Raw genomic sequence first — 22,181 nt, 5'->3', positions numbered from 1 at the left:
TTGTCTCCTCTCCTCTCCTCTCCTTGTCTCCTCTCCTTGTCTCCTCTCCTCTCCTCTCCTTGTCTCCTCTCCTCTCCTCTCCTCTCCTCTCCTTGTCTCCTCTCCTCTCCTCTCCTTGTCTCCTCTCCTCTCCTCTCCTCTCCTCTCCTCTCCTCTCCTCTCCTCCTCTCCTCTCCTCTCCTCTCCTCTCCTCTCCTCTCCTCTCCTCCTCTCTCCTCCTCTCTCCTCCTCTCTCCTCCCCCTCCTCAGTGACTCCCCCTCAGACAGGCCTCAGTGTGTTGTTCAGTGTGTTGTAGATGATCAGTGTCTCAGTCTCACAGTATTGACACTGATCCTCACTATAACTGCAGGATGTGATATTTTGGATGTTGTGTTTGCAGATTTTAGAAAGGTTGAAAGTGCAGAAACATCCGTCTGTGCGACAGTGTGATGGAAACTGTTCTGTCTTAAATGTAGAGAAATGTAAATGGAGTCTGGTGGCCGTAGATGACAGTTTCTCTGTGTGCTCGGGGGCTTTATTTCCAAACTGAGCTGAGCTGCTCTGTTGTGTTGGAGAAAATAAGATGAGCATGATGGAGGAGGACGAGGAGGACGAGGATTAGAAGTGAATTAGGGACAAGGAGAGAAAAAGAGGAAGGAAGGAAGAGAGAGAGAGGAAATAAGGAGGAGGAAAGCTGATCCCTGGAGCCACGCCTCCAACAACAAAGCATTCTGGGAGAAAATAAGACTTGTGTGAAATGAGCCTGTGTGGGAAGCCCCAAATTCCTCTGAAGACAAGAGGGACACAACAAGCTCTGTACATGTCGGTCTGCAGAGACTCACAATAACAGGACTATTCACACTGAAACCTTCCTGGCCCCAGGCTGAGGAGCTGTTAGCCTCGGGCTAATAGGCTAGCTTCACTCAACACAATCTGCACTGCCAGTGTGAATATAGGCCAGCCTTCTATTTCTGTTGTTATGTACGGTGTGCTGTCCCTTTTATACAGACATGCTTCATAAAGTGTCCAACAGGAAATTACAGGCAATGTGGTGTTAAAGGAGCTGTTAGTTCCAGGTTAAAGGAGCTGTTAGACTCAGGTTAAAGGAGCTGTTAGACTCAGGTTGAAGGAGCTGTTAGACTCAGGTTAAAGGAGCTGTTAGACTCAGGTTAAAGGAGCTGTTAGCTTCAGGTTAAAGGAGCTGTTAGACTCAGGTTAAAGGAGCTGTTAGACTCAGGTTAAAGGAGCTGTTAGCTTCAGGTTAAAGGAGCTGTTAGACTCAGGTTAAAGGAGCTGTTAGCTTCAGGTTAAAGGAGCTGTTAGACTCAGGTTAAAGGAGCTGTTAGACTCAGGTTGAAGGAGCTGTTAGACTCAGGTTAAAGGAGCTGTTAGCTTCAGGCTAAAGGAGCTGTTAGCTTCAGGCTAAAGGAGCTGTTAGCTTCAGGTTAAAGGAGCTGTTAGCTTCAGGTTAAAGGAGCTGTTAGCTTCAGGTTAAAGGAGCTGTTAGCTTCAGGCTAAAGGAGCTGTTAGCTTCAGGTTAAAGGAGCTGTTAGCTTCAGGTTAAAGGAGCTGTTAGCTTCAGGTTAAAGGAGCTGTTAGCTTCAGGTTAAAGGAGCTGTTAGCTTCAGGTTAAAGGAGCTGTTAGCTTCAGGTTAAAGGAGCTGTTAGCTTCAGGTTAAAGGAGCTGTTAGCTTCAGGTTAAAGGAGCTGTTAGCTTCAGGCTAAAGGAGCTGTTAGCTTCAGGTTAAAGGAGCTGTTAGCTTCAGGTTAAAGGAGCTGTTAGCTTCAGGCTAAAGGAGCTGTTAGACTCAGGTTAAAGGAGCTGTTAGACTCAGGTTAAAGGAGCTGTTAGCTTCAGGTTAAAGGAGCTGTTAGACTCAGGTTAAAGGAGCTGTTAGCTTCAGGTTAAAGGAGCTGTTAGCTTCAGGTTAAAGGAGCTGTTAGACTCAGGTTAAAGGAGCTGTTAGACTCAGGTTAAAGGAGCTGTTAGCTTCAGGCTAAAGGAGCTGTTAGACTCAGGTTAAAGGAGCTGTTAGCTTCAGGCTAAAGGAGCTGTTAGCTTCAGGTTAAAGGAGCTGTTAGACTCAGGTTAAAGGAGCTGTTAGCTTCAGGCTAAAGGAGCTGTTAGACTCAGGTTAAAGGAGCTGTTAGACTCAGGTTAAAGGAGCTGTTAGCTTCAGGTTAAAGGAGCTGTTAGCTTCAGGCTAAAGGAGCTGTTAGCTTCAGGTTAAAGGAGCTGTTAGCTTCAGGTTAAAGGAGCTGTTAGCTTCAGGTTAAAGGAGCTGTTAGACTCAGGTTAAAGGAGCTGTTAGACTCAGGTTAAAGGAGCTGTTAGCTTCAGGCTAAAGGAGCTGTTAGACTCAGGTTAAAGGAGCTGTTAGACTCAGGTTAAAGGAGCTGTTAGCTTCAGGTTAAAGGAGCTGTTAGCTTCAGGCTAAAGGAGCTGTTAGCTTCAGGTTAAAGGAGCTGTTAGCTTCAGGTTAAAGGAGCTGTTAGACTCAGGTTAAAGGAGCTGTTAGACTCAGGTTAAAGGAGCTGTTAGCTTCAGGTTAAAGGAGCTGTTAGACTCAGGTTAAAGGAGCTGTTAGACTCAGGTTAAAGGAGCTGTTAGACTCAGGTTAAAGGAGCTGTTAGACTCAGGTTAAAGGAGCTGTTAGACTCAGGTTAAAGGAGCTGTTAGACTCAGGTTAAAGGAGCTGTTAGCTTCAGGTTAAAGGAGCTGTTAGCTTCAGGTTAAAGGAGCTGTTAGCTTCAGGTTAAAGGAGCTGTTAGACTCAGGTTAAAGGAGCTGTTAGACTCAGGTTAAAGGAGCTGTTAGACTCAGGTTAAAGGAGCTGTTAGCTTCAGGTTGAAGGAGCTGTTAGACTCAGTTTAAAGGGGCTGTTAGCTTAATAATAATTTAGATCATCAGAAAGCATTGAGCAGCTACTGTCCATGAATACAGAGTGACCTTTGATCGCATCACACATCAGCCAATTGAATTAGAGCTGTGAACATGTCTCCACACAGACCCTCCGTTCTTCTCTGAATTACAGTTGAGCTATTTGAGGAGGCGGGGTGTGGAGGAAACATGTCCCACTGTCCTCTTCTGTCTTTGATAACATGGAGGAAGGATCCAGAAGAAGAGTGTGTAGTCGTTAACGCGCTCTGACTCACTCTGGAGCAGTGAGGCCAGTTTGTGGTCGGGATCAATAAGATATGACATGAATGTGATGGAGGTGATATTGATACGAGGACGTGTTTGGCATTAAAACCAGTTTGTGCTGCAGTGCTGTCCCACTTTATTGATGACTGAGACCACCTGGCTCATACAGAGGCAGAGTTATGAGTGTGTGTGTGTGTGTGTGAGTGTGTGTGACCTTGAGAGGAAGATGTAACGCCACACACACACACACACACACACACTCCTCCCAGAGATGAATTGAACTCCAGTCTGGCTTCAGTCTCAGCAGATGCTGTAGGACACACTCACAGAGACGACCTGGTGATGTCCTCATCTTTGTCTTTCAGCTCATTTAGAAACTATTTTAATAACTGATTACACGCTTCAGTCGCTTTTCAAACAAAAACAATTAAATATTGTCAGGTTTTAGCTTCTCCACAGTGATGATTTTCTGCTTTTCTCTGTTTTAAAATGGTTGTAAACTGAACATCTCTGGAAACAGAAGCAGAATAACAAACACATGAATGTGCTGTGATTGTGAGGAAGATGAGAAGATGGGTTAGATAACTGAAAGTTTGGTGGGTCTGGATTCATCAGGCCCGGGGACGATAACACACGGAAGAGCTTCATAATTAAACCGTGGGACATTTAATGATGGATTTTATATGTTCAGCCTGTAACTCACCTGATTACACACGTTTAACTGATTGAACCAGAGCTGAACTGCACCTGCTCAGTGAATCAGTCAGCAGGACTGTAGAAATGTCCTTTCTCTGCATGTGAGTGGACTGTATCTGCTGCGTGAGTGTGTGGGTGTGTGTGTGTTTGCCTTTTCATGTTTGAGTGTGTGTGTGTGTGTGTGTGTGTGTGTTACAGAGCTTGAAAATGTTGTAAACCTGTGTGTTTGGCTCTGGGCTGTTGTTGTGATTTTCTATCTGTCTCCTTGAATTTGCATTTATTCCTGTAGGCTCTTCATTGTGTGTGTGTGTGTGTGTGTGTGTGTGTGTGTGGTATATTTAGATGTTCTCCTCTCAGTCACATATGATTCAGTGGCTGCAGAACAAGCCTCGTCCTGCCTCTCCTTACAGCTGTTCTCCATGTTGAACACTGAGACTTTAAGCTCCTCTTTAAAGAAAAATTCCACCTTAAATCACCCGAACAGTCACGGCAACAGTTGTCATGAGAGGATTGAACATCCTGTGGAACAAAACTTGGAAAAAAATCCCCAAATTGTGTTGCACAAAACGTGTTTTCTTCCATCAGGCAAAATCAATTCAAAACCTCATTTGGAAAACTGCCAATTTAACACATGGATAGAAATATGATCCAGTTTTCTTCTTTGGCTCTTTGAACGGGATTCTGGGAGTTGTAGGAGACATGTTGGAGTCTTGAACCTGTGAGCTTTTGATATAATCTCTGTAGGCTCCCGCCCACCATCACACGCCGTAGTCAGGCACGTTTTTAAAAATTAACCAGCTCAGTGGAATCTGACCCAGTAAATCACAGAGGAGGGTTATTGTAGGAGCACGGCGCCCCCTGCAGGCCACGGCACAAGCATTAAAACCAGCTTCAACAAGTCCAGGAGCTTTTAAAAGTGCCTTATCAATCATCTTATTCTACCTTAAATCTAGTCTTTCCCACTGATATAGACCTGGCTAATATTAATATGTTTTGTCTTATGATTTTTTATTTATTTTCATTTAATTCTGACTTGATTCAGTGTAGTTTACTTTGTTTCTATATTTATTTCATGGTAGTTTTTCTCTTCCTGAAAAGAGTGAAACAGACCAGAGTAAAGTCGCTGCAGGGTTCATGTAGTCAGGAAGGATCAGGCAGGTAGATGAGGTAAGAAGGTGTCAGTGTGCAGTAAACACAGAGAAAGGACAGGACTCGGTGCAGTAAACCCTCCAGCCTGCAGCGCCCTCCGCTGGCCGGACCTCTCCTCCTCTCACAGCACATTTCAGGCTCCGTCCTCACCGCTCAATGCTCGTCCTGTTTTTGGGTCACGGCCGTCAGCTTCGATCTTCGTCCCGCTCACTGGCAGCTTTTGTTGTGTGGAGGCGAATAAAGGGCAGAGCTGCAGTGTGAACAGGAGGCAGCACAGTTTGATACCAGGATCCTCTTTGTTTCATTAACTCTCTGTCTGCCAGCAGCTCTGTCAGACACTCTGATGACTTCAGTGTCTCACTGCAGCTTTGATAACTGAACAAAGATGTTCCCAACACAAAGACAGAAAGAAGTTCATGCAGAACATTTGCTGAATTTACAAGACGACCCAAATAATGAAGAATCAGTCAGAGACAGAGTTTCACACAGTTTATAAAGTTTCTCCTGACTCAACAACTCACTAAATCGAGTGTTTTTTAAAGGGAGTCTGGTGACTTTCTCAACAGGCAACTAAAAAAATCACCTATTAGTAAAATGTGACATGTTTAGATCAATAAAAAGTTTCTTCTTTCATAAATTGAGTGTAAATGGTGAAATCAGTGTAAACAGTGTTCAAACAGCTGCTAAATGTTGGCAGGTCAGACTTTAGCACTTTAGACACAGAAGCAGACAGGCTGGTGCAGCCATGCTGCCACAAACTGACACTTTCTACAAGGAAACACACAACTTACTGTTTTCATTTAATGCTGAATTTACAAGAAGGAGACAATGATTCAGAATCTGTCAGAGACAGAGTTTCACACATTTATTAAGTCACTCCTCGCTGCAGAACCCTTCAAATTAGGTGCTTTGTTAAGGGACTCTGGTTATATTGAGTTAATAGTTCATTTCATGTTTTGCATTTAATGCTGAATTGTCAAGAAAGCACCAGTGATTTTAAATATGTCAGATTTGGTGTTTCACAACATTTCTAAAGTTTATTCTCACTCAACAACAGTTAAAATTAGGTGATTTGTTAATGGAGTCTGGTGATGCTGCAGTAACATTCCTTCCACTTTTAAAATGAGACTTTCTGGCTGAACTCAAGACTTATACACACAAAATGATGAGATTTTAAGCAACATAATCACTTTAAGTCATTATTTATTAATTATTGAACACGAGGAACTGGTTATGTTCAGTGTTGATAAAGTTTTGAACCCAATGTGACGTCTTTAAATGTCTTGTTTTGTCCTGGCATCAGCTGAAAACACCAAACTACTCGGTCACACTCAGAGGAAACAGAGAAAAGATGACACTGTCCAGCAGCAGGGGGCAGCAGTGAGCTGTGGTGTGGTCGGTATGGGAGGAATGCTGGGAATTTTCAGTGTGTGTGTGGGTGGTTGTGCAGCCACAGTGTGTTTATTGTGTCGTTGGTTTGATCCTGACAGATGAAAAACTCTAACACGTCTGCTACTTTGTACAAGTATTTCATACTGTGACTCTTTATATTTGTATTGCTTTATGTTATGTATCTAAAATATAATTAAGAGTATTTTTCGGTGCTTTTCTGTATTAAAATGTGGCAGAGTTACATATAAAATGAATGAAGTTTTATATTTTAATTGAATCACTTCATTAAATGCACGTCCCACTCGTGTTTTGAGGTTTGTTCTGATTGGTTTTCTGCCCGGAGACACCTGACGGAGCGTCTCCGGGCAGAATACAGCATACAGCTGCTGCTGGTCGTCTACATCCAGATGTTTACAGCAGCTCCACATCTGTCAGTAAACAGGCAGCGACAGGTTCAACGGGACACGGACCAGAGTGCAGCATTTTATAGATGTAGGAGGATGATATTTAGCTGATAATATTAAAGCTGCAGTGATGAGGTCGTTCATTGATCTGTAGTTACTGATCAAATACAACTGACAGAAATGTGATGATGTGCTGCTTTTCTTGGTTTCCTCTGAGTGTAAACTGACTAATTTGGGGTTTTTGCCACTTGGACAGACAGAACAAGACACTTAGAGACGTCGCCTTGTGCTCAATAATTCATCAGTACTGAAGATAAACGCTCGCCTGCGTTTATTAATGAATAATTAATGAGTATTAGTGATGATGATGTTTAAACTTTAATCAGCTTGTCCTGAAGTTTACCCCCAAAATCAACAATAATCAACATGTTGTCTTCTTTAAAACACGGTGGAAGTGTTACTGAACGAACACACACACACACACACTCATACACACACACTAACACACACACACACACGATAAATTAAAAACAAATATGAGATGAGAGGTGTTTTTCTCTGACATGGTGACTGTTTGAAGAAAAATATCGGAGAGGATGAATTTAAATGTCACACAGGAAGTGTGTGTGTTAGTGTGTGTGGGGGGATCATGGCAACACATGTACACACACACACAGAACACACACACGTATGTATATACACACACACACACACACACTGATGCCCTGGAGACATCATTAGAGAGCAGAGAGGGGAGGCATTAATTATTCAGAGCCTGTGAAGAGTCCCGTGTGTGTGTGTGTGTGTGTGTGTGTGTGTGTCACGGGGATCAGAGGCAGCTAATTGGTTCCCACCACTCACAGGGCAAACAGAAACATTTAATAACTGTGAAGCAGCAGCAGCTCGTTGATCAGCTGGGATCAATAATCAAACCTCACATTCAGTCTGTTTGTTTCCTGCTGCTGTGGAAAAATAACCTGAACTACCTGCAAAACATACATGATAATAAAAACACTATAATACAAGAGACAACAATAAAGCAAAATTTAATTTACAAGCTAATTTAAAATATTAAATTTAAGTTATAATAAATACAAATTGTAGTAAAAAGGAAATCAATCAACTAAATATGAGTATAAAATAATTATAATTAAAAACTACATAAAATAACATTAAAATATAACTTAAATATGAACCGATTGTTTGAATGTGGCAAAAATGTAATCAAGCAAATTATATTAAAAAATACATAATAAAACTGAATGTTAAGAATTAAAACTGACATAAAATAAAATGAAGACAAATGAGACAAAAATAAAGTCACATTACATTTACAAACTAATTAAGACTAATACATTTAAATTCAACTAAAAATAAACAAACTAGTAAAAATGACAAGAAATAAAAGAATCAACTACAATAACAATTTAAAGTAAATAAAATGTTATAACTCATAAATAAGACTCGTAGACAGTGTTTCACCGTGTTCATAAAGTTTCTCCTCATTCCACAAACTCCTTAAATTGGCTGATTTGTTAAGGGAGTCTGGTGAAGTTGAGTTAATAGTTCATTTCACATTTTGCATTTAATGCTGAATTTACAAGAAGAGATTAATGATTTATAATCTGTCACATTTTGTGTTTCACAACGTTAATATGGTTTCTTTTTACTCAACAACTCTTAGAATTAGGTGATTTGTTAATGGAGTCTGGTGCGGTGTTTCTCCTTTCATACCTTTAGAGACATGAACCTGTTTTCTTCTCCTCCATATTGTTTTTGTTTTGTGGACCCAGAACACATTTCCCTGCTCATAAAATCTATCATATAGAATATAAATATGTATCGTCCTCACCTGCTCCGGGTCCAATGTGCTGGTTTTGTCTCGGTGCTGTTATCAGTCCGTCCCCAGCTGTCCCTCCTCCTCCGTCTTCCTTATACGGTCGTTTCCTGGAGCCTCCTCCCGCTCGACACTTCCTGGCCTCGGACCAATCGGCTTCTTGTTCTTTTCGCAGCTCCGTCTGCAGCCGAGCATCTGGTTCCTATTGTAGCCAGGGATTAAAATACAGCAGCAGTGTGAGTGTGTGTGTGTGTGTGTGTGTGTGTGTGTGTGTGTGTGTGTGTGTGTGTGTGTGTGTGTGTGTGTGTGTGTGTGTGTGCGCGCCTCAGTTTTGCATATAATGTGTGTTAGCTTGTGTTCAGTCTGGCCTCTCGGGGGATTTCGGACATCAGCTGTCTCTTCACCCTCCTTCTTCCACACTTCGAGGTGTGTGTGTGTGTGTGTGTGTGTGTGTGTGTGTGTGTGTGTGTGTTGTTGTCATAAATTCATGAATCCATAATGAGGTGACCTCCATCTGTGCTGCAGCAGAGACTGTTTCTAAGAAGAAGAAGAAGGAGAATCAGCAGGATGTTCACAGATTGTGTCCTTTATTCTCATCAGAGACGATGTAAGAAAACATATCAGCCAGTCGTGTCGCTCCAGATGGACTTCTTATAGGCTTAGAGGAGGAGGTGACCAGTACATCCACTTCTTTTTAGTCCAAAACACAGTGTCCCATGCATCCACAGTGACAAACTGCAATCACAGACACCTTTTCAAAATATCATGAAACTGCTATACAGTCACCTAAGATGGCTGCCGCTGCTCATTCGACCAGTTAGGGGCTCGTATGCCCGTCCTGTGGCCTGAAACAGCAAACGAGGGATTTCAAAGGCTGCAGCCTCACTCCTTGTTCCCTCCTCTCTCTCCTGAGCCAATCACATGCCAGCCTTCAGATAACTGATGCATCTTGTAGCCAATGAGATTTGAAATCTGTGTTAAATTTGTTTTAAAGTCATACACTTGGAAATTATATGCAATTTTCTCTTTGAATAGGCTGTTTCTCCACCTAAGTGCTTGTTTTTGAGTGTTTTATCAGCACGAGTTAGTGTCAATCAGGAAATAAAGAACTCTAATGATGTTTAGCTCCTGTTACTCTCAGGAGCTAACCTCAGGAGCTAACCTCAGGAGCTAACCTCGGGAGCTAACCTCAGGAGCTAACCTCAGGAGCTAGCCTCAGGAGCTAACCTCAGGAGCTAACCTCAGGAGCTAACCTCGGGAGCTAACCCCAGGAGCTAACCTCGGGAGCTAACCTCAGATTCTGAGGCCACAAAATGGCTTCTTTTTTCCCCAGGTGCCTGAATGTTTCCTCAGAAAGACGTGTTAAGTGTTGATTTTCAGTGATATTCTTATGAAACTTGGGGTGACTCGATACATGCAGTGTTTTTTATAAAGGGACCTGCTCATGTTAGCACGAAATAACTGCCAAGATGGCTGCCGCTGGAAAAACAGGAAACTGTAGAAAGTAGCAGTTTTATCTAACTAGCGCTTAGCGCGTTAGCTCAATGCTAACACATTATGGGAATTACCTTTAACACACACACACACACACACACACACACACACGGATCCATCAAGTGCCAAGCCAGCCGTGCGAGCCCCACAGCCGGTCACCATGGCAACAGACCGGCGTCTGGAAGTTGGGGTGGGGCAGGTTTCTTTCCTCTCCTCTCGTCTCCTTTCCTTCTGTCCTCGTCTCCTCGCTCACTGTGTACACACACACACACACACACACACACACAAAAACAACAACACCTGCAGCACCGAATTTGCATAAAACAATTCAAGGTCGCCCGTCTGCTGCCAGCGTCTGATGAGCGGTTGGCCCTCCTGTGTTGCCGTAGCTCAAACAGAAACACTCTGACTCTGTTACACCTGATATAAAAGGATCAATACGTGCTGATCATTGATGATTGATTGATTTGTGTTCTCATTGGCTCCTCTCTCTCTTCTTCTCTCCTCATGTCCTGCTGCTGCTCACCTGTCGGCCGACACTCATCACAGGTAAGAAAAACATCCTCCTCTCTTTCCTGTACTTCTCAGATGTCACTGCACTGTAAAAACATGGAAATAATGACTGGAGTCTGGTGCATTGAGATGTAATTTAAACAGGGATCTGATCGTACTTTTGGCTGATTTTACTTCTCGTCTGTCTGGTTGGGATTATGTGTTGCTTTCACCTTTCACTTAGTGGTCAGCCATGATGTTTTTGACACATTCGGGCATGCTAGCTTAGCATTAGCCTGTTCGCCTGAAGGAAAGTGAACAGTTCTGCAGTACATGTTTGGGATTCTCCACACGTCTTGACTCTTTGTACATGGAGGCCTCTGTGTGTGTGTGTGTGTGTGTGTGTGTGTGTGTGTGTGTGTGTGTGTGTGTGTGTGTGTGTGTGAGTGTGTGCGCGAAGTATTCCCAGAATTCTCAGCTCTGACTGAATTTGTATGAGCTCTGCGTCTCTCTGGTGTGTTTTGGCATGTCTTTGGTGTGTATGCGTGTGGACGTGCCTCCGCCTGCCAGCAGGGGGCCTCCCTCCGCTCGCCTCCTTACCCCCTCCTCACCCCATCCTCCCTCTGCTAACTGACCCATTTTCCCCGTCTCCAGGGGGTGAGGCAGTGTGTGGGGGGAGGTGGGAGGTGGAGGTGGAGGGGTGGGAGCCGCGCCTCCTGCCGCTTCTTCACTCTTTGATGCAGAAAAAAAAAAGCTGAACTCCTGCAGGAGGAGGATGAGGTGGAGAGTGTGTGTGTGTGTGTGTGTGTGTGTGTGTGTGTGTGTGTGTTTGTCATGTTTGATTAGAGCACTCCCCGCTGGGTGTTTGTTAAACACGACTGTCACAGTGGCACCTTGATTCTGTTTAACCTGTTGTGCAGTGAGTGTGTCACCAGTCTCCCTTGACAAATTGCCCAATTTAAAGCATTGTTGAGTGAGGAGGGACTTAATAAACGTCAGAATCACTACCTACGACAGATTCTGAATCATTGTCTCCTTCTTGTAAATTCAGCATTAAATGAAAACAGTAAGTTGTTTGTTTCCTTGTAAAAAGTGTCAGTTTGTGGCAGCATGGCTGCACCAGCCTGTCTGCTTCTGTGTCTAAAGTGCTAAAGTCTGACCTGCCAACATTTAGCAGCTGTTTGAACACACTGTTTACACTGATTTCACCATTTACACTCAATTTATGAAAGAAGAAACATTTTATTGACGCTAAACGTGTCACATTTTACATAAAGGCTTCTTCTTTGATGCCCGTGGAGAAAGTCACCAGACTCCCCTTAGAAATTGCTCAATTTTGTGAGTTGTTGAGTTTAGAGAAACTTCATAAATGTTGTGAAGTGTTATTGATGACAAATTCTCAATCATTGGTGCTTTCTTGTAAATTCAGCATTAAATGCAATACATGAAGTGAAACAGTAACATCTGTAATATCACCAGACTCCCTTGACAATCTGCATCATTTAGTGAGTTGTTGAGTGAGTTTGGGCCTTCTTGTGAATTCTGCAAATGTTCCACATCAACTTCTTTCTTTGTGTGAAAAACATTGTGTCTGTTTGTCCCAGTGATGGAAGTTCCTGCTTGGACAGAGTTTGATTAACTGTCTTTTCTGCTGCTCAGTGAATCCAAAAGATAACAACGCTCTCAGTCATGCAATAGTAGACATGCATCAGTGCTGTCTGCAGAACTGCTGGACGTAACATACATATTTCATGTGATGGAGGCAGAGTGCAGACATGTAGAAGAAGAGAGAGCTGCTTTCAGACGGTTTATACCGACCACACGCCTCAAAGCCCCTTGTTAGCTTGAACGTGCCTCCTTCACACATTCAAACACAAATTAAAGCAGCGAGTGGCTGTGGGCGTTACCAAGACAACTATCACTGAATTACTTTGATACTGAGGAAAACTTAAAAACACGGTGTTTTTAAGGCAAGTTCTGAACATATCAGGAGCGTCTTTTGTCTGTGATTTCTGAGTGGATTCTGGGAAGTTGTCGTGAGCTATGATATGTTAGCTGCTAACTGGCTAAAAAAGTTGGCAAAATCTCAATTAAAAGGTAGCCAAATTAGCTGTTAGCACTTCCTGTTTGCAGTGTACTCATGGATGCACAGACAACTACCACTGGATTACTTTGATACTGAAGAAAACTTAAAAACATGATGTTTCTAAGGCAAGTTCTGCACATGGAAGGAGCGTTTGTTTGTTTTTTCTTTTTCATTTCTGGTCGACTGGATTTTCTCACATTCAATTCTTCAGATAGATTTTAATTATTTGTGCACAGAAGTTCATTTTCACAGTGTGTAAACATGCTAATCTAAGCTAAAGGTCCAGCACCGCTGCCTCCCTCTGATTTGCCAGGTTAAAATTGGAAATCTTGTCTCATTCATCGCTCCGTCTCCTCCTGGTTTTCCCTGCTGGAGGTGACCCTGGTTAGTTAACCCCTCTGTGCTCACAGCTGCTCTCCGTCCTCTCCTATAAACAGGAGCTGATGGAGCTGATGGAGTTTGGGGGGTTTGTGTAGCTGCAGGTCCTGATAAGACCGTCAGAGTCTCCAGAGAGCGGTGGACACATTAACGCCTGCAGACCTTTGATTCAAACTTTACACCTCCTCCTGGGAAGCTGAGCTTTGTAGTGACCGATAAAATGTTTTCGGAAGCAGAAATAATAAAACACGCAGCCGTAAGAAGAGAAACGAGGACGTCAGGAAGGAAACATTTTTATTCTGTTTCAGCTCCGTCGGGGTTTCACCACAATTACAGCCTGATGGAGAAAACGGCTTCACTCAGTTGACTTTTAAACGTCTCAGCTGACAGATTTTGCGCTGCAGAGATTTTTCCTCGACCACTAAATGATACCTCGGACCGGATTGTGTTTCATTGTGTGGAGGACGTGTAGATCACACAGCTCCACCTCCCATCACAACCTTGAAAAACCCTTGTTTCCTTCGAGCTTTTCCACCTGCTCAGAGTCACAACCGGCGTTATTTCAACACCTCTACATCCAGCAGAACAGCCCCAAACACTGACTTCATTAATATGGATCTGTGAGTGTGTGGTGTTGTTGTGGAGGACAGGTGGTGGTCCCGTCTCCACCCCCCTCCAGCTCACTTCAACTGGGCTAATTGAAGCAGATTTCATGGTCTGTGCTGCAATTATGAAGGAGGAGTCTGTGTGTTCAGAGGCTTTAAATGAGGAGGAGCAGAGTCTTTGTTTTATTATTCATCCTCAGAGAACTTCAGGACATAAATGCAACAGAAATGTTGTGAATCCTCCCGTCACACAGACGGTTAGAAATACTGACGATGCATTTGTGTGACTAATTACATTTTTTTCGTAGGGATGCAACGATATGTGAGCCAGACGCCTTGTTGACAGCTATCACATCACATCAGATAAACTAAAAAAAATAAAAGAAATTGTGAAAAATGCACATCAAATCTTCCCAGAATCCACTTAGTAATGATACAAATTAGACTCCTTACATGTGCAGAACTTGCCTAAGAAAAATCACATTTTTAAATTTTCTTTAGTATCACAGTAATCCAGTGATAGTTGTCTGTACATTCATGAATACACTGCAAACAGGAAGTGCTAACAGCTAATTTGGCTCCCTTTAAAAGAAGACAAACCAGACGGCATGGAGTACCAAAGTAAACAGTAGGGCTGCAAATAACACATTTTAATTGATGAAAATAATGAAAAATCACTAGTTGCTGCCCTGCTGTTAACACTCTACTACTTCTTGCTAGTTGCTAACTAGCTGAAAACGTTGGCTAATAATAATCTCTATTCAAAGTGAGCCAAATTAGCTGTTAGCACTTCCTGTTTGCAGTGTACTCAGACAACCATCACTGCATTACTTTGATCCTGAAGAAAACTTAAAAACATGAAGATTCTAAGGCAAGTTCTGTGAATGTAAGCAGACATTTTTTTTATCGAATTTTTGGGGCAAAAGGGGCATTTAAACCTTTATTTTTGGGCAAAGTCACTGAACGTTTTAGGTTTTTTAAAATCAGATTTGTCAGGTGGCTCTGTTGATGCAGTTTTTATGTCCTGGTGAGCACTGAAAGTGAAATTCTGGTTATGTTAGCGTGAAATAACAGCAGTAAAGATGTCAGACGATGCTCTGATGTATTCTCACCACACGACACGATGTTCCTCTTCAGAAGCTTCAGTATCAAACTCATCATCACAGCGGGAGTGAAGCTGCTGTCCGGCTGACGGAGGTGCGTTTGATGTCACACAGAAGTTGTGTAATTTCCCCTCTCCACCTCCCCCGACATGTTTCAGCCTCCACTGAGTGATGTTAAAACAGAGACAGGCTTTGTTTTCTCTTTACCTCACACTTACACTGTCTATGTGTCTGTGTGTCTGTGTGTCTGTCCGTCCAGCTGTGCGTTCACAAACACACACACGTGGCAGCGTCACACACACCGTCTGCTTTCATGTGCCGCTGATGCAGTCGTCAGGTGGAGGCCTTTTGAAGGTGCGTTTGAAGTTCGCTGTCGCACGTTCAGAGGCGACACGCAGAAGGATGGGGGAGGTGAATGTGGAGAGATGAGAGGTGTGTGTCGACATGTGTGTGCTACACCCAAAAACACTGTGGAGGTGAAAGGAGAAAGTAGCCGACGGCGGCTGCCCCTCTAATCTTGATTAATCCCAGTAATAATCCAGAAGGCGTCAGTTTTGGTGGGGTGAAGGTGGAGTTAATCTCCCTCCTCCTCCTCCTCCTCCTCCTGAGGTGGAGGGAGATGCTTCAGAGGATGAAAGAAGAAAGAAAGAAGCGCTGAGAAGAGGAGTTCCCACTCTGGAGTTTAATTTAGAAGATGATCAAAGATCTCAACAACAGTGAGAGCGCTCACACCTTTAATATTTCAGAGCTGCAGCGATGCCGGATCAGTTTGTGATTAAAAAGCAAAATATTCAAATTAAAATGGACTAAAAAAAGATTGAGAGTTGATCAGAAATGGAAGTGAACCTCAGGTAAAAAGAATCAGAGCTGGTTTCACTGGATGAATGTGAATTAAATACCTGAAAATAACTTTGATTTAAACAATAAACACATAAAAAAAATAGGTTTTCACCTGTTTCACCATATTTATACAACAGGAATAATGTTTCTGTCTCGGTGCTGCTGCAGATTTGATGATATCACTGCCTCCTCTGAGTGTGTGTGTGTGTGTGTGTGTGTGTGTGTGTGTGTGTGTGTGTGTGTGTGTGTGTGTGTGTTAAAGTGTGTGTGCCAGGGGAGGCTTTAAAGAGCCTGACAGACAGAGAGGAGGAAGATGAGACTCCACCCTGTTTGTAGAGACGGCTGCAGGCTGGAAAACCCGAGCTGGACTCGGACCTGCTGCTGTCCTGCTGACCTAAATATCAACAGCACGGACTGGTTGTTGTTTCAGCTTCCAGCTTCATGTTTCTGCATGTTTGACAGTTTCATGTTCGAGTAAACTGAAGATCTTTGGGATTGAGACTGTTGATCAGACAGAAAAGACATGTGGACGTGTTAATCTGCACGTTTCACTTTGTTTGGACGCTTCACAGGCTGATTGATCGGCTGAATAATTGATGAGAAGAATGGCAGTAAATTAAAAATGAACATAGTTATCTGTAGCACCAGCTGAGCGACATGACGGGGTGTTTATTGTATTCAGCCATCTTTAAATGTCGGCTGCTAAAAATAAAATCAGTAACTTTGTGTTGTGGAGGAGAAATAATCAATTTAATTGGCCAAAAACAAAAACATACTACAAACAAAAACATAAAGGTGGCTCAACAGACATCGACAGATTAGTTTCATTTAATCGACGCTTCCTCCAAATGCAGAACTTGCCTTAGAAAATCACACTTTTAAGTTTCCTTCACAACAACGCCAGCAGTGATTCTCACTGTCCATGCAGTCTGATTTATTTCAGGATCCAGCTTCTCGTGTGTGGATATTCAACAGGTTCATGTGTTGATAATAGAAAGGCAGTTTAATTTATAATGACAGCAGCTGTTAGTCGCAGCTCTCGCTGAGTTTATGGAAATTAATTCCAAAATCAAATCTCCTGATAAAGACGTACTGTTTCCTTTCCGTCTGTTTACGGACTTAAATCAATACCTCGTTTATAAATGTACAACAGAAATAACGCTCAGACTGTTTTGACTGAATTCACACAAAAACAAATAAACATGTCAACAAATGACAGCGAGGAATACAGATGGGAAAACTTTCTGCTGTGAAGGACCTGAGAGCTCATCTTGAGAGTGAAGTCTCCCTGCAGCAGGTCACAGTGAGCGAGGACGACACGTCTGACCTGAGGAAACACCTGTCAAACATCACATACATCTAAAGGCTGAGGAGCGGTCAGTAAGACGGCCGTCACATCAGCCACTGTCAGCGTTTAAACAGTCTGAAGCCTCAGTATGAAACCAAGATACTTGATGTTGGAGCTGGTAGAGAGGGAAGTCCTTCATCTTCTCGTGGGCTGTTGATGCTGTAACAGATCAACATATTTTATGCGATGTACGATCGTAATCTGCACAGTTAATGTGAGGACTTGCTGCTTTTCTTTGTCGGTTATGACGGTTAATGAAGAGTCTTTGGGTTTTGGACAGTTGGTTGGACAAAATAAAATATCTACTACTAATAATCTTTGCTGAATCAGCTGTCAGCACTTCCTGTTTGCAGTGTGCTCATGGACGTACACACAACTCTCCCTGGATCACTGTGATACTGAAGAACTCTTAAAACGTGACTTTTCTAAGGCAAGTTCTGCACACGTGAGGAGCGTCTTCTTTCTGTGAGCTCTAAAAGGATCCTGGGAAGTTTTTTTCACAATCTTCCAACATCTAATCAACTACACAATCAGTCCATGAGAGTGAGTGGTGGTTTGTGTGGTTGTACTGTGTCAATACACACTCACTGGAGACTGCAGCTCCAGTCCGTGCACACGCTCCGCTCCGTGTTTTCCCATCATCCCCCGCTGCTGTGGGCCGCTCGGTGTCGGTGTGTGTGTGTGGATGTGTGTGTGTGTGGACGCGGAGCGGAGTGTGTTCAGTGTGAAGCGGAGGAGGACCAGCACCGTGCGGCTGCGGAGCCTTGTGTGGCCGTCAGGGAGCTTCAGGGAGCTGCAGGGAGCCGGAGCAGAGCAGAGCAGAGCAGAGCAGAGCAGGGCACAGCCCGTCCTCCGCTCTACACACCGACATCTGATCCGAGCTGCGGCCGGGGGGAGGTGGAGGAGGCTCGGCTGGCTGCGCGGCGCTGCGCTGCGGGGGATGTGCGCACACAATGGGAGAGGACGCGCTGGCACCGAGCGGGACGCAGCGGAGGAGCACGGTCGGTGTGTCGGTGCGCTGGTGATGGAGACGCCGGAGCGCTGCTGAGGCTCCGCAGAGTTTCCAGGAGAGAGGAAGCTGCTGGTGCCAGTTTGAATCCGCTGGGATGAACACGGAATGTACTTCCTGCGTCAGTCCGCTGTTTGCACATCTGGATGAAGGGAAAGTCTCCTCGTGCCCTGTAGCGTTTCTTCTTCTACTGTTTGTTTGAGGAAGCGTTTCACATTCATGATTGTGCAGAAAACAACAGACTGAGTCCTTTGAGTGGTTTCTGTCAGACTGGATGTGCTGAGGCTGCAGGAGCAGGTGAAGGTGGAGGATGTACCTCCTGGACAGCTGCACTGACAGGATGGAGCGGGGCACGCCTCAGAGGAAGACCGTCTACAGGATCTCCCTCACCTTAGTGAAGAAGGAGAGTCTGCAGGACGAGGACGGCGTCTCAGCCTCCCCCAAGGCCGGCTCGTTCAGGCGGGAGGGCTCGGTGGAGGTGCAGCGCAGCGGGCTGCTGGAGCAGCTGAAGGAGGTGGAGGACGAGACGGACGAGTTCTCGTCGTCTCACGGCTTCATGAGGAACTTCAGGACGTTCAGCACGGGGCAGCTGGAGCTGGGCCGCCTCAAGATCGCCAGGAAACAGCTCCTGCAGAAGGAGGCGAAGGAGAAGAGTCCGGTCACAGAGTCTGCGGCGAGGACGGAGAAGGAGGACTCAGAGGACGCCGCTGTGGAGAACCTGCAGAAGAAGAAGAGGCTCCTGAAGGCGAGGAGCATGGAGGAGCAGAGTCCTGAGCCTCCTCTGAATGGAGACGGGAAGCTGTCTCACTCCAAGAGCAATGGCAAAGCAGCCAAGGCGTCGTCCCCGGAGACGCCTCCTCTGAAGCGTCCTCCTGGTCTCCTGCGCCGCAGCTTCAGCTTCAGACACTGGAGCGGCGGCGAGCTGCTGCGCCTGCGAGCGCTGTCCAAAGACAAACACCACAGCAGCTCCGGATGCATCAGCCGCGACGCGGAGAGGGAGTGCGGCGAGAAGGACGCCGAGGCAGCCGCTGTGACCCCGGCGTCACGCCCCCTCGACCCCAACAGGCAGAAGAGCCGGACGCTGGAGGTCGGCGCCGTCCTCAACAAGACGGACTCCATGTCTGAGCTGAGCCGATGGGAGCGAGCGCGAGGGAACAAGAACCGCACGCTGGACAACAGCGACCTGCTGCGGCTCTCCGCCGAGAAGGACGGCTCAGGAGGGTTCCTGCTGAGGGGAGGCGGCGGGCGCTCCAGCGAGCGGCGTCTGGTTCGCTTCTTCAGCGGGATCTTCTCCAGGAGGGACGGAGCGACCACCTCCACCCCGACAGGAAGTCCCAGCACCACCCGGTCCCTGCAGAGGAGACACAGGAGGGTGATGTCGCAGTCCAGCACCGAGAGCATGAACGGAGCTGAAGGTAACTACACCTGAGTGACATCACAGCTGCAGGAAGCTCCTCCTCTTGTCGGTGCTGTCAGAGATCCATGCTGATGTTGATTGATTGATTGATTGTTTGATTGGTTGGTTGGTTGGTTGGAGTCTCCAGTTAAGAGGTTTTTGTCTCGTTTGACAGAAAAGTCAGAAGATCTTCTTCTGTTTCTTTCTTGCGACCCTCTCAGATGAACCTGGCGGCCCTCTGTGGGGTCCCAGACCTCATGTTGTTCAGCTGTAGCTGTGGTTGAAACACCACAAAGTGATTTTAAAGTGTGTGTGTGTGTGTGTGTGTGTGTGTGTGTGTGTGTGTGTGTGTGTGTGCAGCGGGGGAGGACGGATCAGTGTGTGTTTGTTCTGGACAGCAGGGTGATGTTTGGTTGTGGTCGCTGCTGTTTGTCTTTCATTACTCTGAGCTCACGTTTGTCCTCAGACGCAGTCGGAGAGATTTAAAAATATAAAACGAGGCAGAAAGATGAAAATACAAAACAAAAAGCACACACACATTTTATAACAACACACACACACACACTCGTGCAGCAGCATCCTCTTTCCATGTGGAAAACATGATGTGAGAGGAAGTAGAGTCGTTGTGACACCTCCACCTTTCTGCTCTTGTTTCAGTCTGTTCCTCTCCAGCAGAGTAACACTAGTCGTCAGTTACAATACTACGCTGTAAAAGTACTCGATTACAAGTAGTCCTGCTGAGATAAACTCCAGACAACAGTGTGACTTTTATAAAACTCCCTCTCTGGTGTGAGTGTTCAGGTCTGGACGGGTTAGACACACGTTATCTTGGAGTTTGTGTGATGAAGTTATATTTTTTTAACATTATATTCAGACAGAAACAAACAGACGCTGATCTCAGTGATGAAAACAGCTGTTTACGATGTTTCTCTGCCTGGTTAATAGAGTTTTCTTTAAACGATCTACTTCCTGTTTCCAGCGGCACGTGATCGGCCATGACACGCGTGTTTCCTGGTGTGTTGTGTGGACGGACATCATGTTTGTTAGTCAGGGTCCATGGCTGAGGTCTTCTGGGTGTCTGTGTCTAGTTTCCTGTTGTGTCGGTGTCATAACGTCTTTAACCTTCCTGAAGCTGATTGTTTCAGCGCCTCCTCAGGTGTGAGGACCTGAGCTCCAGGTCGACCAGCGGGTTCAGCCGTCTGTCTGATGACGGCGGTGGTCCACGCTCGAGGCGGGTGGGGGGTTGACGGTGGACGGGGCTCGGCCTCCGCATTGTTGGGATTCCTGAGACCTGGTCCAAGTGTCTGCAGGTCACATCAGCAGTAATGAGCTGCCAGATAAAGACGGTCGGTCAGATCAGAGCAGGTTTCAGACTTTAAACGAGTAACAACAGACACAAACAGGAGCGTCCAGCAGGTCGGCTCTGTGACTCCAGTCCACTCACAGCCGAGCAGGGTGACACCAGAACGGGCCAAAACACAACAGAGCCGACGTTTCCTCTCGAGTGTGAGCCCAGAAAAGATACAGCGACACTGTCAGAGAGGAGAGCGAGGAGATGAGGAGGTCACGGTCTAATAACAGATTCAAGGACAGACGGACGACAGGACGACTCATGTTCAGACACAAAAACAGGAAACAAACAGAATGATACACGGGTCACATGGACCGGGACCACAAGGAACCAAGACTGGTGGTAGAGAGGAGGAGGGAGGAGGGAGGAGAGGAGGGAAAGAAGGAAGTAAACAAGGGGAAAAGGATGAAAAAAGGAGGGATTCAAGGAAGGAAGGAAGAAAGAGAAATGTGAGCAAGATGGAAGGATGAAAACATTAGACAAGGAGAGAAGGAGGGAAGAGAGAAAGGAAGCAAGGAAGGACGGCAGGAAGAGGAGAAAAATTAGGTTAAAATGAGAGAAGGAAGCAAGGATGAGGGGAAGGAAGAGAAGATTAGGTAAGGAGGAGAGAAAGAAGGAGGTAAACAAGGAGGAAAGGAGGGAGGAGGGTCACCTCTCCCTCATCCCTCCATCTTTGAGCTCCCTGCAGCATTTCTCCTCTAACAGGATTTTCTCCCTATTATACCCATTGTATCAGAGTGTGTGTGTGTGTGTGTGTGTGTGTGTGTGTGTGTGTGTGTGTGTATCAGAGTGTGTGTGTGTGTGTGTATATCAGAGTGTGTGTGTGTAGGTCTAGTTTATGTATGAAGCAGAGAGGAGGATCAAAGTCGCTCCAACTAAGAAACAGCTTCGCTTCAGCTGGAGGAGCTCCATCCATCTGATGAGTGTGTGTGTGTGTGTGTGTGTGTGTGTGTGCACGCATGAGTGTGTCTTTGTGTGTGTGTGTGTGTGTGTGTTCCCGCACATGTGTGTCTTTGTGTGTGTGCGTGCGTGCGTGTGTGCGTGACATCGAGAAGACGCAGCGGAGCGTCTTTTTTCTCAGAGATAACTGGATGCAAGAGTAGATGCAGTAATTGGCAACCGTGTGTGTGTGTGTGTGTGTGTGTGTGTGTGTGTGTGTGTGTGTGTGTGTGTGTGTGTGTGTGTGTGTGTGGGTTGACACACATGTAGTGCACATTACTTCTGCATGGCTGTGGATATAGGTCACGCACACACACACACAGAGACCCTCCGCCCTCAATACACACCCATGTCCACACCCTTTCACACACACACACATTCCCCTACATTTACTCCCAATAGACACACACACATACACACACACACACACACACACCAGTCGAGTCCATTAAGTCACAGTGAGGTCAGGGTGGGGCCGGCCGGTGTGTGTTTGTGTGATTTGCAGCGACAGCGATCTCACCGACCGGTCTCAGCGTT

General features: G+C 45.3%; 1 protein-coding gene across 2 annotated transcripts in view; it reads left to right on the top strand.

The window, feature by feature from the left end:
* The window catches only part of agap1 (ArfGAP with GTPase domain, ankyrin repeat and PH domain 1), a 143,846-nt gene that overhangs the window by 15,927 nt on the left and 105,738 nt on the right, over positions 1-22,181 (top strand). The window contains exon 1 of one of the 2 annotated variants that reach the window (XM_073495519.1): positions 17,731-19,373. The exons of the other annotated variant lie outside the window; for it this stretch is intronic. Coding sequence (XP_073351620.1) covers positions 18,269-19,373 — 1,105 coding nt within the window. The 5' untranslated portion in view covers positions 17,731-18,268. Of the gene's footprint in view, positions 1-17,730; positions 19,374-22,181 lie in introns of those variants that run through there. 2 annotated transcript variants of the gene reach the window in all.

This window comes from Pagrus major, chromosome 24 (genome assembly GCF_040436345.1).
Source record: "Pagrus major chromosome 24, Pma_NU_1.0".
Taxonomy (NCBI): domain Eukaryota; kingdom Metazoa; phylum Chordata; class Actinopteri; order Spariformes; family Sparidae; genus Pagrus; species Pagrus major.
This window is presented reverse-complemented; position numbering and strand designations above follow the sequence as displayed.